Below are 15896 nucleotides of genomic sequence, written 5' to 3'. Positions count from 1 at the left end.
GGTTGAAACGTTTAGAGTGGACAAGTTGAGGTAAATGGTAGTTGTCGGTTATTCCGATCACGTTGCCGTGTTAAAGCCGACACGCCCATATCGTGCCGAAGAAGTATAGACACAATACAACAATAATAAATATCGTTTTTGGCATTTTCAGTAAAAGACAGTCCGGGAGAACGAAGAAAAAAAAAAGAACTCCTCCAAGGCTGTCTCGGAAGCCGCTTGTGTGATATTCGCGTTGTGGTAATGTCTTTCTCTGCGATAGTTGCACTTGTCTGTTGAGGCGGTTCGAACGACGCGGGCGCGAACGCCTCGTAAACTTGACCTTTGTCTCTGTAGATCGCGAGTCTGGTGGATATTCTGTACAATACACACACAGTCGTCACGAATTGTTGTATTTCTCAATCGACTTGTATTGAGATACTTTTTTTTATTAAATAGAACGAAATTTCAGCACCGCCGGTAAATTGCAAAATTAGTGGTCGTCCGTGAGAAGCTAAATGTTTTTCATATAATAAACTACTTTACGGTCGTTTTTTAATTATTATTTAAGTATTAAATAGTGTTTGACACTACAATAACTTTGCAATACTTCCCGTGTACTTCGGCAATAAATAAAAATAGGCGAATTCCAAATTAGGTGTGACTTCATCAGCAGCGTTCATATTAAATTAATGTTTAATATATATTTTTTATTATATTAATTTGTATAAATGTAAACTTAAAATGCATTTTGTAAACTGCCAGATTCTAAAATTGTAATCTCATGTCTATAGATTTTTATACTAATAAAGTACACTCAACTACTTTAATATGAAGGGAACAGAGTTATTTGGATTTTTTTTCAATTAATTTTTTAGTGTTTGCAGTATTAAAACTTGTTTTAATTCGTAATCGGAGTTATTTATATTAGTGTTCAGTAAAATACCATTCAATATAAACATTAAATTATATTACGAATAATGTACTTGTTTTGTAAATACTATAAAACATTAACTCTCTGTGAATTAATTCAAAAGGGTGATGGCATTCCTTGTACTATGAAAAATCGAATCTTAAAAGTTATGCAGAGTCGAGTAATAAATCAGCAAAAATTAACGGCTGATTGTTTGACAGTATATAATTTAATAAATTATATTTACTATTAATAAATATAAATAATTATTAAATTTAATTCAGCTGAAACAAATTGATGATAAGGCTATTTTTTTTAGTATTTAGTCAAATTTTAAAGCTTATCGAATGAAAGTAAAATTTATTATTAATATTATTTTTTAACTAAAGTTTACGAATAATAAATACCATCTAAAGGAAGGTAATTTTATTTTTAAACAAGTAATTTATTAAATAATTCATTTCTTTATAGTCTACAGAAGTTATTTATTTAAATGAAATAACATTTTTATATCGACTAATTTAGTAATTCTGGCCCCAGGGATACATACACCAACTTTTACATTACAGGGTTAAAAAAGAAATCAGTTACTTAATGAAAAGCTATAAAATAATAATATTAAGTAGAATTATAATGAAGATTTTCTTTGCACTTAGATTTTATTTTGCATTAGTTTGTTTTTCCGAGTATGAAATTTTATTCCTAAATCATATAGTTGTCGCAAATTAAAATTTTTCAAACTTCTTGATTTTTCAATCAATCTAAAAAGAAATCCATACTTGGCTCTTGGGACATAGGCATACATTATTTAAATGGGACGTGTAATTTCATTATCTCCTTCGTTATTTTTATTATTCGTTGTTTACTAATTGGAATTTTGGAAACAGGTGGGTATGAATTCCAACATTGTTTGTTTTTGAAATTATTAGACTATTAAAGATTTATTATGAAATTTAATAAATTCAGAACTTAATCGAAAATGTTACAAATATAATGTGTTTAACGTGTCATGTTAAAGTGTTAGTGAGCATAAAATAAATTATTGTGTATCATAAAATAATGTATTCCATTTAGTGATGGAAATTAACTTTCTCTATATTATGTAAATTTTTATTTTAACAATTAATATCAATATAACAATGACATAATATCAAAAATGCCTATGGAAAACCTCGTAAATTGAAATGTTGATATTTTTCTAGAAATGCTATCTTTAAATGTCGTCACATATTTAAATGTCCGTGGAGTATAAAATTTTTTTTTTTTTTAGTTATTATGGAAGAGTTTTATTATTTATTATGTAAAAATGGTATGTTCATTTCTCGTTCCTACGACTTGAGCAGTTTAACCGTGGAAGTGACTATAATATGTATAGTTTTTTAAATACTTGATGAAAAATAAAAACAAAATTAAGTCTTCGGGTATAATGGGGTGACAAGATATTTTGATTCATTAACATTATTCAATATTTATTTTTATGTTTTCGTGTTCGAGTTATCTAACGCCAAAGATTTAGGGATCTTTCATGAGTTTTCGTCTGTATTATCATTATTGCGTAGTTTTTATAAGAATGTCAGAGAATATTTCTTAACATTAATTTACGTAAACCTCATTAAAATCATAATATATGAGAGTACATGAAGAAGTTTATCATACAACTTTTTAACGTAAGTTGATTTTTTTTAACCCAATGTGTTTTATGTGCATTTACACATTATCGTGTCGCTGTTTTTAGCAAAAATTGTAAAACTCGCGCATTTTTTACCCGAACATCGGATATAAAAATATTTGATAATATATTTTGTCGAACTTGTTTATAGATGATCTCCTATCAGCTCAGTGGGACATTAAGGGTTAAGTTCTAGGTTTTAAAGGGATTATGAAATAACACTAAATAAAAATTACATCATTATTATAACATAGTTAATTTTATGTATTACTGCACTGAAAAACTTATACAAGTGGCCTATCTGTAGTTAATAAATTTATGTTTTTATTTAATGTTTTATAGAAATTATCGACATTTTTGTCCTTTATCGAATTACAGAAAGTACTTGAGTCCGTTGGAATTAAGGCACAATGCAAATCCATTAGCTACATTTATACCAATCACTTTAATTTAAAACTTGTCTTAACGGGGTTGAAAACTTATCACAACTATTAACGAAATACTCTTCAAAGAATTTCAAATGAGATTTACTGTTATTTAATCGACTTATAAAAAGTTGTGTTTAAATAAACTTTGTAAATTTCTATTCTTACGAGCTACGTCATTATATTGACCCCGAGAGATAAGTTCATCTCCCCCCAGTTGGTCGTTATTATAATAAATTTGTATTGTATGTGACATGAATCGTTCTAATTACCATTACAATTGTGCAGTTCTTGTTGTCACATAGACCAACTGTTATGAAAAATAACGTACTATTTGTTAATGTACAATATTACATTTCTCTTAATAAAATCAAGTTCGCCAGTCCACCGGTTCCTGTAACACATCACTCGGAACAAATGTGTGTCAAGGTTGTGGACTTTTTTATTGTCATTTTTTCTCAAAAAGACATGTCAACATTAAAATAATTAAGGACCGCGTTATAAATGCACACTTGACTAGTTTACGTTGGTTAGGCAGACCGGTCTAGTTGCAGTCAGAAAACTCACCTGAATCCTTGAATTTTCTCTTGCATTTTGCTCACCACCGTCTTCTTTAGCATAACTGGCCTTTTGTCGTTTTGCTCTTGAATGCTCATGTTTACCATGGCCTTTGCCATGTGTAGAGTTCCCTCGTCCATATTTATAGTCGATCGGATCACTTTAACAAATAAGTAAATTACTAAAACGAGATTTTCAAATTTAAACCCTTAAGGGTCGTTCTGTACGGAAAATCCGTTACAGACAATAACCGGGTTGCCACTGACTGTGGAGCACTAAGCCGGTACAGAATCCGCTGTATGTTTTTATTAAACAGCGTTCAAGGTGTCTGTCGCTGCCACCGCCGCCAACGATAATCCATTGTAGTAATTGTCCGGATAGAAGCCGTTGCTTGCAACTGGGCTATGCAATTCAATTACTCAGTAGATAGCGACACATTATTATGTAGAAAATAATTAGAAAAGGTGTTTTTTTCTTTGTTTATTACGAACAGTTATAATTTTACACATTTTATAAATTCATTTTTTAATTATTTTGTTTCCAGATCGACTACAGTATATTTGAAGCTTCAAAAACACTTTTCTTGTTTTTCGATTGTTATGTTAGGGCAGTGGTGTGATATAAGGGCAGTTTTAATTGGTGACTTTTTCGCAAGCATTTTATGAAAAGATTTTGGAAGTCTCTGTGAAATTAAAAAAAAAAAAATGATAAAATGATATAAGATTCTCAATTTTTTTTTTCGAGAATAGTAAAAAAACTAATGATAACTTGTAAATAAACTGCGAAAACTTTTGAAATTGTAGTTTTGTACAGTTTATTTACAAGTTTTGAACAATTACGCGTTAACTTTTTCCACTAATTAGAAAAATTAAAACTCTGAATATACACGAATACAAATATATATATTTTTAAAACAATTTTATACAATTTTGCTATAGAACTAATTTATTATAAATACATTTAACTATTATATATTATAATTGTATACATTTTTACAAACCATTTCACATCTCATATAAGTGATTGTTATAATTTAATTTTAAATTATTCATTTAACAAAAAGTTATTATTGTACGTATTTTTATAACGCATTTGTTGATTTTAACAGAAAATTTTGTTCAATGTAAAATATTTTTTAATGTATCTTCGGTTAATATGCTCCCAAAATCATAGCAGTACCCTAATTGTTGAGATCTGATGCAGCTACCTCAGTTTCTTTATAACGAACTACCATCAGATAGTTCCTTTTAGCTTCGATGTGAAGCTGAGAAAGTATTGGTTTTACTAAGATGTGTTTATTATTTTTTTTTTTTTGTGTGTCTGTTACCACTTTTTCTCAGCTCTCACCGAACGGATTTCTTTCAACGATACGTCAAAAGATCACAAATCGTATCTAGTCGAAGATATTACCCTTCAAAATTGAAAAAATTTCCCTCGTTCCCCGTAAATGGGGGAAACCTCCAAAAAAATTAAAAATTTAAAAATCGCTAATTTTCGAAATTTTTTCAATTTTTTTTACTTAAAACTGTCATGACTTTTTCAAAAATGACCAAATCAATATAATTTTTTTTTATAGATGCATGATGTCTTTACTTATCATTTGATATATTTTTTTTATATATCTGACCCTTTACCTGCCCGGATGAGGGATTTAAAATGACAACTCTTTCACAAAAAATTAATTTTTTCAACTTGACTTTTGAAAATGTTCCGGAAAGTCTGACACTTTTATATATACCTTAAATTAAAGCTAATGTGATGAAAAATAATAATAATGCATGGAAAAAAAAATTTCGTACTTTATTTTGTCTTCACGGTGAAAATGGCTACCGAATGCTATTATTGTGTGAAAATTCTCGATTTTATTTTTTACATTTTTAACATTATAATGCTATAACTTATTGAAAAGTGTATGGATCAACATAATTTTTTTATTAGAAATAATATTTTTTAATAATCTCTTATTCATTTGACATACTTTATCTTAATCAGGATATTAATAAGGAACTAGCAGATCATGTAGCTTTTGGAATAATCCACTAATTTTTTAAAATTAAACACTATCTAAAGATTTGCATCGAAGCGTTTTTTTTTTTATAGTGATTTTAATCACTGTCAGATATCATTATTCTTGATCCAACTATGACACGTCACCACTGTGCCGCGACCCCCCTGTGCTGGGGTTTTTTAATAATAATGTTTAGGAGGCTAGGAAGTTTTAATCTTTATTTTTTGCTGTAGATGAAAAAGTTTATTCTGATACAACAAAACGAGACATTTTAAAATTATATAATTTGTTTAATTCCTGGCGTATATTTTGAATTTAATCAACTCTGCTAATGTTTTAATGTGTTCAACCCAACCTGTGAACAAATCTAAATTAAATCACAATAAAAAACTCATCAAATTTATACTAGAAAAATACAATTAACCAAAAGGTTTGAAAATATTAGTTTTCCAATACATATTTGTTTAAAACATCTTGTTCTGCCCACCAGTGAATATTCCTATACATTTTGGAAAGTTTTACATTTAACTAATCATTAATAAAATTAAAGATTTTCATGAACTATAATATAATTGTAAACTCAAACTATTTTTTATCATTTTTTGTTATGAACAATGGCTAGACTGCCAAAAATTAGTTCAGTGAATACCCATTTAATAATAAAAATCCCTAGGTTATTTAGAAATAGTCTTGTTAAAAAGTTATGCATATTTAATTAGCTATATATTTCAGCTTACTTTTGTTTTTTTTATAGTTACCAGTTTACTACTTTATTACTGGTTTAGTTTTAGCTATATAAAATGACAATTTTTTAATACAGTTTTACATTAAGATTGAGTTAACAGCATAGTTTTTAACATATTTCAAAAAGGTTGAATTTTATATGGTGAAAATATTAATTCATTAATCCTCTAAGGTAGCATAGTAATTAAAATTTTTTTTAGTTGAAAACTAGGTAATTTCTTATAATTTAATGAGAAATCATTTTCGCTGGTTTAGCATCACTAGTTTTACGTGATTTTATTTGAAATACATTTTTTTTTTTTATATAGCAATGCTTACATATATTTAGATAAATGGTTTTATAAGTCAGGAGTAAGAGCAAACTAACTAGCAGAGGTGTATATGTTAAAAATAACGGCTGAATTTCGAAATTATATTCTTATTTTTTATTATATGATAGATAAAATTCATTTTATATTACACTACTTGTAGTTTCTTTTATTTTAGGCATTTGAAAAGTCATTACATACATTAAAATTTATTATTAAAAATAATGTGACATTTAATAATAAATCATTTTAAAATTATTGTTAATTTTAAGGTTTTTACTTAAATTTTACATTACGCAAGTCATAATGATAATTGAAAGACATAAAAATTTTATTTATTTTTGTCTAATGATTTGAAATAATTTATACTTAGTTTATAAGTGGATTTGTTTATTTTAATTTTAATTCTTTTATTTATTTTTTGGTTTCAAGGTATAAAATTTGTATTAAAAATTGGGAGAGGTAAAAAAAATACATTGTTTTTTAGAAAACTTCAAAAACTATTGTTGTTTTATATACAGAGTTATTATAAAACACTCGATTACTCGCAAAATAAATACAATATTAAAAAAAAAAAGGTTTGATACCTTCTATTTGCATATATTTCTTGATTTATCAGCTAATAATTACTTTTTAGAATCATCATTTATAACTTGTAGGGTTTTCAATTTTATTATTTTGAATGGCAACATACATATTTAACTAGCTTATAAAATAAGAAATAATCTAATTAAGATCTCACTGGTCGATAACAACTTTTGGAACAGTACTTTAGAAGTTATTCGCATTTTTATTCCTTGGTAGAATGAAGAGTACGGTCGGGAAATGATTAGTCATAAAAATAACACTCCTCACATCCAGTTTTTACTTTAAATTGCTAATAACGACAGAGATATTGATCCAAAATTTGTCATTGACCAGTAATTTTCTTAATAAGATTATTATCTATATTATAAGCTAGTTAAATGTATATGTTGCCGTTAAAAAAAAAGCTGAGAACCCTACAAGGTATAATTGATTAAAAGTAATTATTAGTTGATCAATCAAGAACTATATGCGATTGAAAGAAATCTAAATTTTTTTTCAATATTTTATTTATTGTGCAAGTAATTGAGTGGGTTATGATAAACCAATCAAGTTAAAAGAGAAAAAAAAGTCATTCACTATTCAAAAATTAATTTTAATTATAAAACTTTTAAAATTTTTAATTTTAATTGATTTTAAGAAAAAAACCTATGGTCACTTCAATTTTTGCCTATTGTTGTAATCAGTGTTATATTTGGATAATTTGTTTTAGTCCTAATTAAAAAGCGATACATCGGAACAGAATAATTTAATAATTTTGTTGTTAATTGATGAAATTTTTTTCTGCTTATTTTGTTAAATTATAGTATTTTAAGATTTCAATATTTTAAGTTTTACAGCTTCGTATATCTAGATGTAATTTTGTTTTGTTTAAGGGTGTGCTCTGTGTTTTGACAATTGCCAATTATACACGTTTTTCCTTTGTAAATGCGTGTTTTTTTACCTGCAAAAATTTTTACAAATTATCGTTTAAATAATTAAAAATACTATATCAGCTTAATAGGTAATGGTTTTGTTTCATGTTCTAAAAAATAAAATGTCTAAAAATGAATCCATTTTTATGAATGAATCCATGAACACGACGGGAAACTTATTGCTTTAATAAAATGTACACTTCTTTTAAAAAATTGGAAGTACGATTGTATTAAGAAGATATTAAATAGAAATAGTGAAATTTCGAATAAATCGTTCCAAGAAAAACATAAAATTAATAAGTTGCTTTTTACTATAAATTAAATTATTATATCTATAAACACATGTATATTTCTGTGTTTTAAAGGTTTAACATTTATAAAAATGGGAAAGATTTTATATTTTACGATCAGTAATTTCACAAAATATTTGTAATTATTTCTAAAGGTTATTTTTTATCTGCTCACGATGTATTAAATATCATATTCAATAAAAGTTACAAACTTGGAAACTTTTCAAAATAAAAATTCTAAAGGCACAGCTGTTGTTGTCTACTATAATTCTAGTAGGTTATGAAAATTTAGCTTGACTTTTGGCCCCAACTTTTAAAAAACAATACTGATTATCGTTTCGTGATCATATTGTTTTACGAGATCGTGCCGAATCAAACTACAAAGAACGTTAATTATTCCACTTATAAATTGAATTAAATTCAAACATAATTAAAGGTGTTATCGTTGACAGGGAAACGAGAATAATATTGATCACAATTATGACATATTTCTTGTTTGGAATGAGATGATGCATGTTGTCCTAGTATCACGCCAGTTTTTGATTATAATTGAATACAAACACTCGAATAGTAATTACAGAAAAAAAAAAATAGAAGATACGATTCTCACCGTATGAATATTTAAGAGTGTACATTTCAGTTGACAATTAANTGATGCATGTTGTCCTAGTATCACGCCAGTTTTTGATTATAATTGAATACAAACACTCGAATAGTAATTACAGAAAAAAAAAATAGAAGATACGATTCTCACCGTATGAATATTTAAGAGTGTACATTTCAGTTGACAATTAATTTAATGATAAACTTATCAGGACCAACGATTGATTGGGTGAAAATTAAAGACATGCATCTTCAACGGTAATGAAATTTCCATCATCCGTGACTATTGTTATCGTTATAATTAAATGTGTTTAACTGATCGTTCGTCTTATTATGCGTTTCAGATCTCAATTTCTATGTGCTCTCTATTATCAAACGAGTGTGCATAGCATATAAATGTATACTTCATGTCGTATACTCGTATGCTTTGCGAATGAATCCATCTCCAACTGGGTGTGACAAACGTTGCACACCATTGCCGCCACCGTATATACCCAACCGAACACGATAACTATTTAGACTTTCACTCACCAGCCGAAAAGCACTACGGCGCGTGGTCCAATTACGAGAGTATTCTACATGTACGTCCATACATCACACGAGTTGAACAATTTACTGAGACTAATTCAAGATTTTAATTTTCTGTCATATTGTCATGTGCTCATCAAAATTTTTCACAAAACGCGTACCTATTAAGGAATTGTCATGTTAATTTATTCATTTTTGTCGAGTATTTTCATTATTAGTATTATGAAAAGGTAATAACTTAAATTTATTCCAATGGCACTGTAAACAAATTAACAATTTTGTGAATTTCAATTATGCCATAAATTTAACGATAAAAATTATTCTTGTACATTTTTTATCGATAATATATTCAGTATTAATTAATAAAACGAAAACTGTTTTAACAAAAATAATTGTTTTTACCATTAACGAATGTACTTTCTAAACATGACGTACGCTAGATTTGTTTAGTTAAAACATTCATGATATGTATCAGTTTTCTCTTTTCATAAAGGCAAAAATATTACTTATTATTTTTCGTAATTTAAAATTGTAGCACTTGAAAAGAATACCAGCAAAATTAAGTCATACCGTAGAACATAATTTCGTTTTTAGAGTAAAATGCGTCCAGAGATTATGTGCTAAAAATTTTAACGTATTTTCCTAAAATTCATTTTTTTAGTACCACATAATTTATATATACTGTATTTCATTTTAATTACTAAGTATTTATAGTGATGTACGTAAATAAATAATGATTTAACCTTTTTTTCATAATTTTTTTTAGCGCTACATTACTTTCTTAAAGTCAATTTCATTTTGTTCGTTTGAACTGAACTCATAAATCTGTGTCTTTGGTCTATAAACTTCAATTTCAAAAATGGTTTTTTATGTAACTACCAAAGAAATTGTCAATATGTTGAAAACATAATCTAAGTTTTTACGAGATTAACTTCTAGTTCATTCGTGTAAACCTACATCAATCTACTGATAAAAACCTTTTTACTATAGTATTCTTGGCGATAAGGTTCTTTTAGACCCGAGCATGTAATAGTTATTTTTTAATGATTTAGATTTTACTAAAGGTGAATTTGTTATTTTTTTTAATTTTCTAAAAAATATTATTGTTATGTATTGGAATACTACTCTATCCAAAATATTTCTGATTATATATTAAGGTTCAATTAAATTTGTATTTAATCAAGAACTTCGTGGAGCATTATTTTCATTTGTTTTTGTTAGAGGGGTAAATAGAAATAATTCCGGTGTAGTTTTTCAGTAAATGTCGACACTGATATTTACCGGAACTAACTTTAGGATGTGGTTTGTTAGACTTAAATAGATATCTTATATATTACAATAGATTGTACTATTGTAATATATTAAGTAAAACATTTGCGGTGATTGTATTAATCAGACACAGTATTTGACAGACTACTTACTCGTTTCCTTAATGTTTCAGTTTATCATTATTTTTTCTAATTCTTTAACACCATTACTGTGAACAACTCGCGAACATATATTTTTAATGCATATGTTAATTGACGTGTATTTTGTTGAAGCGCAATAATTTCTACGGTTGGCTTCTGTACATGTTACAGTTAATCTATTTTTAAGATATTGACAGGTTAGATATCTAATTAATTTTCGACGCATTGAATTTAGTGCATTCTGCAGATTACAACGAGATCCGAGTTTGAACGGCGCTCCCAAGACGGCTATTTATTTATAAATCACTGTACTTACACTTTGTTTTAAGAGATAACAATCTATTCAATATGTATAATGGTTCTATTAAAAAACTTATAACAGAAACAACCAGATCATTAGAGAAATTAAAAACGACTCTTCAAAGATGACATTAGTGTATTTGTGGAAGTAAAATTTAATTAGTCAATTAAAAATACCTAATACAAATTTGAAATAAATTAATATGTTAATGTGTCTTTGATATGGTATTCAGTTTAATACATTAAATTTGTTTCGAATTAGCCGCAGTTCAACTAATAATAATTATTTAATTATAAATTAAAATTAACATATAAATGCATGCACGTGTCTTTTTTATATTCATTTTAATTATATTTCAAAATTTAGTCTTTAACACATGTATAAAACAGTATTTATGACACATTTTATAAGTAATAAATATTGAAGAGATTTTTGAATGGATCATTAAAAATATATTTTGGTGGAAAAACATGTTTTACTTCTAAATACTTTCTAGTAATAACTAAAAATCCATATTATCAACTCAATGATATTTTTTAAATATTATACGAACATTGATTTAATTATTAAAGTATGAACTATGACTTTTAAAACCCATTGACCCTTATTTGACTAGAACGAGTTTTTATTATTGAATACAATGTTTTTAAAAAATTAAATTCTTAGTCACAACGCGTTTTGTCATCGGAAACACGTCACGGACCTGCTTCTGTTTTTAAATTTCAACTAGTAATAATTATGAATATTATTATATAAACTAATTATCATAAGAATTTTCATTACTTAAGTTTTGATCTAAAAAAAAAAACTTGTTTCTGTAAAAAAATAAAGTTGTAAATAACAGAAAAATATGTCTTATTACATGTTTATTACTTGTTGTAATTTCAATTAAGAAGTACATGATTATTTTTAATGAATACTAAGTCATCAAATTAAATTAAACGTCATGCACAATACTTTATACTTTATTTATAATGTTATAGGTGAATTAAACTAGTATCGTTTTTGGTGTTGTTAAAAAAAAGAACCCCAGCACAGGGGGGTCGCGGCACAGTGATCACGTGGCATAGTTGGATCAAGTATAATGATATCTGACAGTGATTAAAATCACTATCAAAAAAAAACGCTTCGATGCAAATCTTTAGATAGTGTTTAATTTTAAAAAATTGGTGGATTATTCCAAAAGCTTCATAAACTGCTAGTTCCTTATTAATATCCTGATTAAGACAAAGTATGTCGAATAAAAAAGAGATTATTAAAAAATAGTATTTCCCATAAAAAAATTATATTGATCAATACACTTTTCAATAAGTTATAGCATTATAATGTTAAAAATGTAAAAAATAAAATTGAGAATTTTCACACAATAATAGCATTTGGTAGCCATTTTCACCTTGAAGATAAAATAAAGTCCGAAATTTTTTTTTTCCATGATAAAGTATATTACATTAGCTTTAATTTAAGATATATATAAAAGTGTCAGACTTTCCGGAACACTTTCAAAATTTAAGTTGAAAAAGTCAATTTTTTGTGAAAAAGTTGTCATTTTGAATCCCCCCCTGTAGGCAGGTAAAAAGTCAGATTTATAAAAAAAATATACCAAATGATAGGTAAAGACATCATGCATCTACAAAAAAAAGAATTATATTGATCCATACATCTTTCAAAAAGTTATAGCATTATAAAGTTAAAAATATAAAAAAGAATTTTTTTACAAAAATCGTATTTTTTTTATTAAGTTTAATGTCTGTTTTCACCATGAAGATAAAATAAAGTCCGAAATTTTTTTTTACCATAATAAAGTATATTACATTAGCTTTAATTTAAGATATATATAAAAGTGTCAGACCTTCCGGAATATTTTCAAAAGTTAAGTTGAAAAAGTTAATTTTTTTTGAAAAAGTTGTCATTTTAAATTTCCACTTGTGGGCAGGTTAAGTGTCAGATTTACAAATAAAATATATCAAATGATAGATAAAGACATCAAGCATCTATAAAAAAAAATTATATTGATATGTTCATTTTTGAAAAAATTACGGCAGTTTTTAGTAAAAAAAATTGGAAATATTTCGAAAATTAGCGATTTTTAAATTTGTAATTTTTTTGGAGGTTTCCCCCATTTACGGGGAACGAGGGAATTTTTTTCAATTTTTGAGGGTAATGTCTTTGACTAGATACGATTTGTGATCTTTTGACGTATCGTTGAAAGAAATCCGTTCGGTGAGAGCTGAGAAAAAGTGGTAACAGACACACACACAAAAAAAAAAAACACATCTTAGTAAAACCAATACCTTCTCAGCTTCGCATCGAAGCTAAAAAATAAAAACAATAATAAAAGTAAATTTGTATGATATTCTATGTAATTAGAAATCAAAAATATTTAAGTTTAAATTTTCAAATGGTATTGTATATAATTAAATAGATATTTCGATTTTTTTCTCTTTACAGCGATTAGCTTTTGTTTTTACAAATTTTTTTTATTAAAATCGTTAATATTTTTAATAACAATTAATTTTATTTAACAATTATTCAGTAGGGTATAACAACAAATATTTTAGTCATATAAATATAAATAATTTAAAGAAGCCATAGAAATGTAAATAATTTAAAGAAGCCATATAAATGTAAATAATTTAAAGAAGCCATAGAAATGCTAATATTTAAAGAAGCCATAGAAATGCAAATAATTTAAAGAAGCCATATAAATGTAAATAATTTAAAGAAGCCATAGAAATGTAAATAATTTAAAGAAGCCATATAAATATAAATAATTTAAAGAAGCTATATTGAATACATATTTAAATTATATATTTTTGTTTTTACATATTATATTATTAAATCAAATAAGTTATAGAAATATTTATAAAGTGTCTTAGAATTCGTGATAGTTACTGAAGTTTACAATATATCGAAAATACTAAAGTTTACCCAAAGATTTTATTTTTACCAAATAATTTTAATCAAGCTCCTCCTAGTATATAGAATGGAACAGATCTCACTAACACTCATATTACTTATGATCTACATAACATTTTATATTTTTTTTTTTTGATAAATTTTTACAATATTGAACTATATTTAAAATATATTTTATGTTACTTTTCAGAATTCCAAAAAATATTTTAAAAATTAATTTTTTTATTAAAATTTTTTTTAAGATTTAAATATAGCCATTTTATTGATATGTTTTAAAGAAAAATATTGATACCGCAAACTCTCATTTTTATTCAGTAGTTCCATTTATACAGCCTTTTGAAGTTTGTTAAATTTTTATTTTTTTACAATTTTCCTATGTTATCAATAGTTAATCGTTTTCATAATATTGTGGTACACGTTAATAGCTTTATTTTGATATAGGTTGAGGACTCACTTATTTCAAAAAAAATATATTTGAAAAAAATAATGTTTGATTGGTTAGGTGGCTACTTTTAAACCCTTTTAGAACTGAGGTTTTTCAATGAAATTTCATAAAAAGTTCATTGTTTTTAGTATATTCTAAAAAAATTTCAACAGAATCAATGCTAATTAAAATTATAGCAGTTTTAAAATATAGAAAAATATTTTGAACGTGTCATTTTTTATGGTAGGGTAATTTTGAGATTTAGTTTTCACAGCTTCCGATTCCTTTCTCCTTATAACATGACAAAACCATCTAAGTCTATTATCACTCATCTTATCTACGATTGACACTAAACCTTTACTACCTCTTCTATGTTCGTTCCTTATCCTATCTTCTCTATTCATTCCACTAATCACTCGTTTTTAGATATAAGTGTTGAACTGTAAAAATACTTTATGATTGATAATCGAGAAAAATATGTATAAAAAAAAAACAAAAAAGATATATCAATAATATCTTTATTTCATTGAAAAATTTGCTAATTTATTAAATTCTAATGAACTTGTATTTCTACAAGTTATTCTGTAGTGCATTTTTTTTTCAAATTCGATACAAAGCTATGAAGATACTACACCCAGAGAAAAACCTCGATCTATATAATAAATTCATTGTTCAATTTGATAAATATATCATTACTATTGAATCAATGATATATTTATCAATATGATATTTTTTTTTCTTGTCTTGAACAATAATTATTTATAAGAATAGTTATTTTGTTTGTATTAATAAAACATTATCATAAACCCTTGATAAAATTTCTCTTTCAATTTTGATTGAGGTTTTTCTTTGGGTATAGTATTGTAATGACATGCGTTTTTTTCTGTTCGTTATAAAAATCCTCTCAATTTTAGAAATCTAAAAACATAACGCAACTGTAAAAAAGGTCATTTTTAAAATTTTGAAACTGCTATAACTTTTTTAAAAACCACTGATCTTAATAAAATTTTAATAGAATATATTACACATAATAAGTTTTCTTTTGGTATATTTTTTGAAAAAATTCAACGAAAAACCTAAGTACAAAAAAGTTTAAAAGATCACCCCCCTCCGCATTAAATATTTTTTTCAATTCAATTTTTGAAAATGTTTCTAGACGTCTGCATTCCTCAAATCTATATCAAATTCTCCACTCTTTTTTTTTTATTTTGCTTAACCTCTTTTAAAAAGACACTCAAAATAAAAAAAATAATAATCTAACAAAAGAAAACGATAATTGATTGTCTTTTTGTTTATGATGTATTAGCGAGTATAATTAAAATGGT

At 26.0% G+C, this 15896-nt stretch overlaps 2 protein-coding genes across 3 annotated transcripts in view; both read right to left on the bottom strand.

Moving 5' to 3' along the window:
• Positions 1-3807, bottom strand: part of LOC126895187 (NAD kinase-like) — a 29173-nt gene extending 25366 nt beyond the window's left edge. The window contains exon 1 of the mRNA XM_050666775.1: positions 3551-3807. Coding sequence (XP_050522732.1) covers positions 3551-3681 — 131 coding nt within the window. The 5' untranslated portion in view covers positions 3682-3807. The remainder of the gene's footprint in view (positions 1-3550) is intronic.
• LOC126895201 (GTP-binding protein Rheb homolog) overlaps positions 1-15896 on the bottom strand; it is a 146211-nt gene that overhangs the window by 84093 nt on the left and 46222 nt on the right. The window lies entirely within an intron of this gene.

The sequence above is a fragment of the Daktulosphaira vitifoliae genome, unplaced genomic scaffold, assembly GCF_025091365.1.
Source record: "Daktulosphaira vitifoliae isolate Bord-2020 unplaced genomic scaffold, ASM2509136v1 Scaffold_1, whole genome shotgun sequence".
Lineage (NCBI taxonomy): Eukaryota > Metazoa > Arthropoda > Insecta > Hemiptera > Phylloxeridae > Daktulosphaira > Daktulosphaira vitifoliae.
This window is presented reverse-complemented; position numbering and strand designations above follow the sequence as displayed.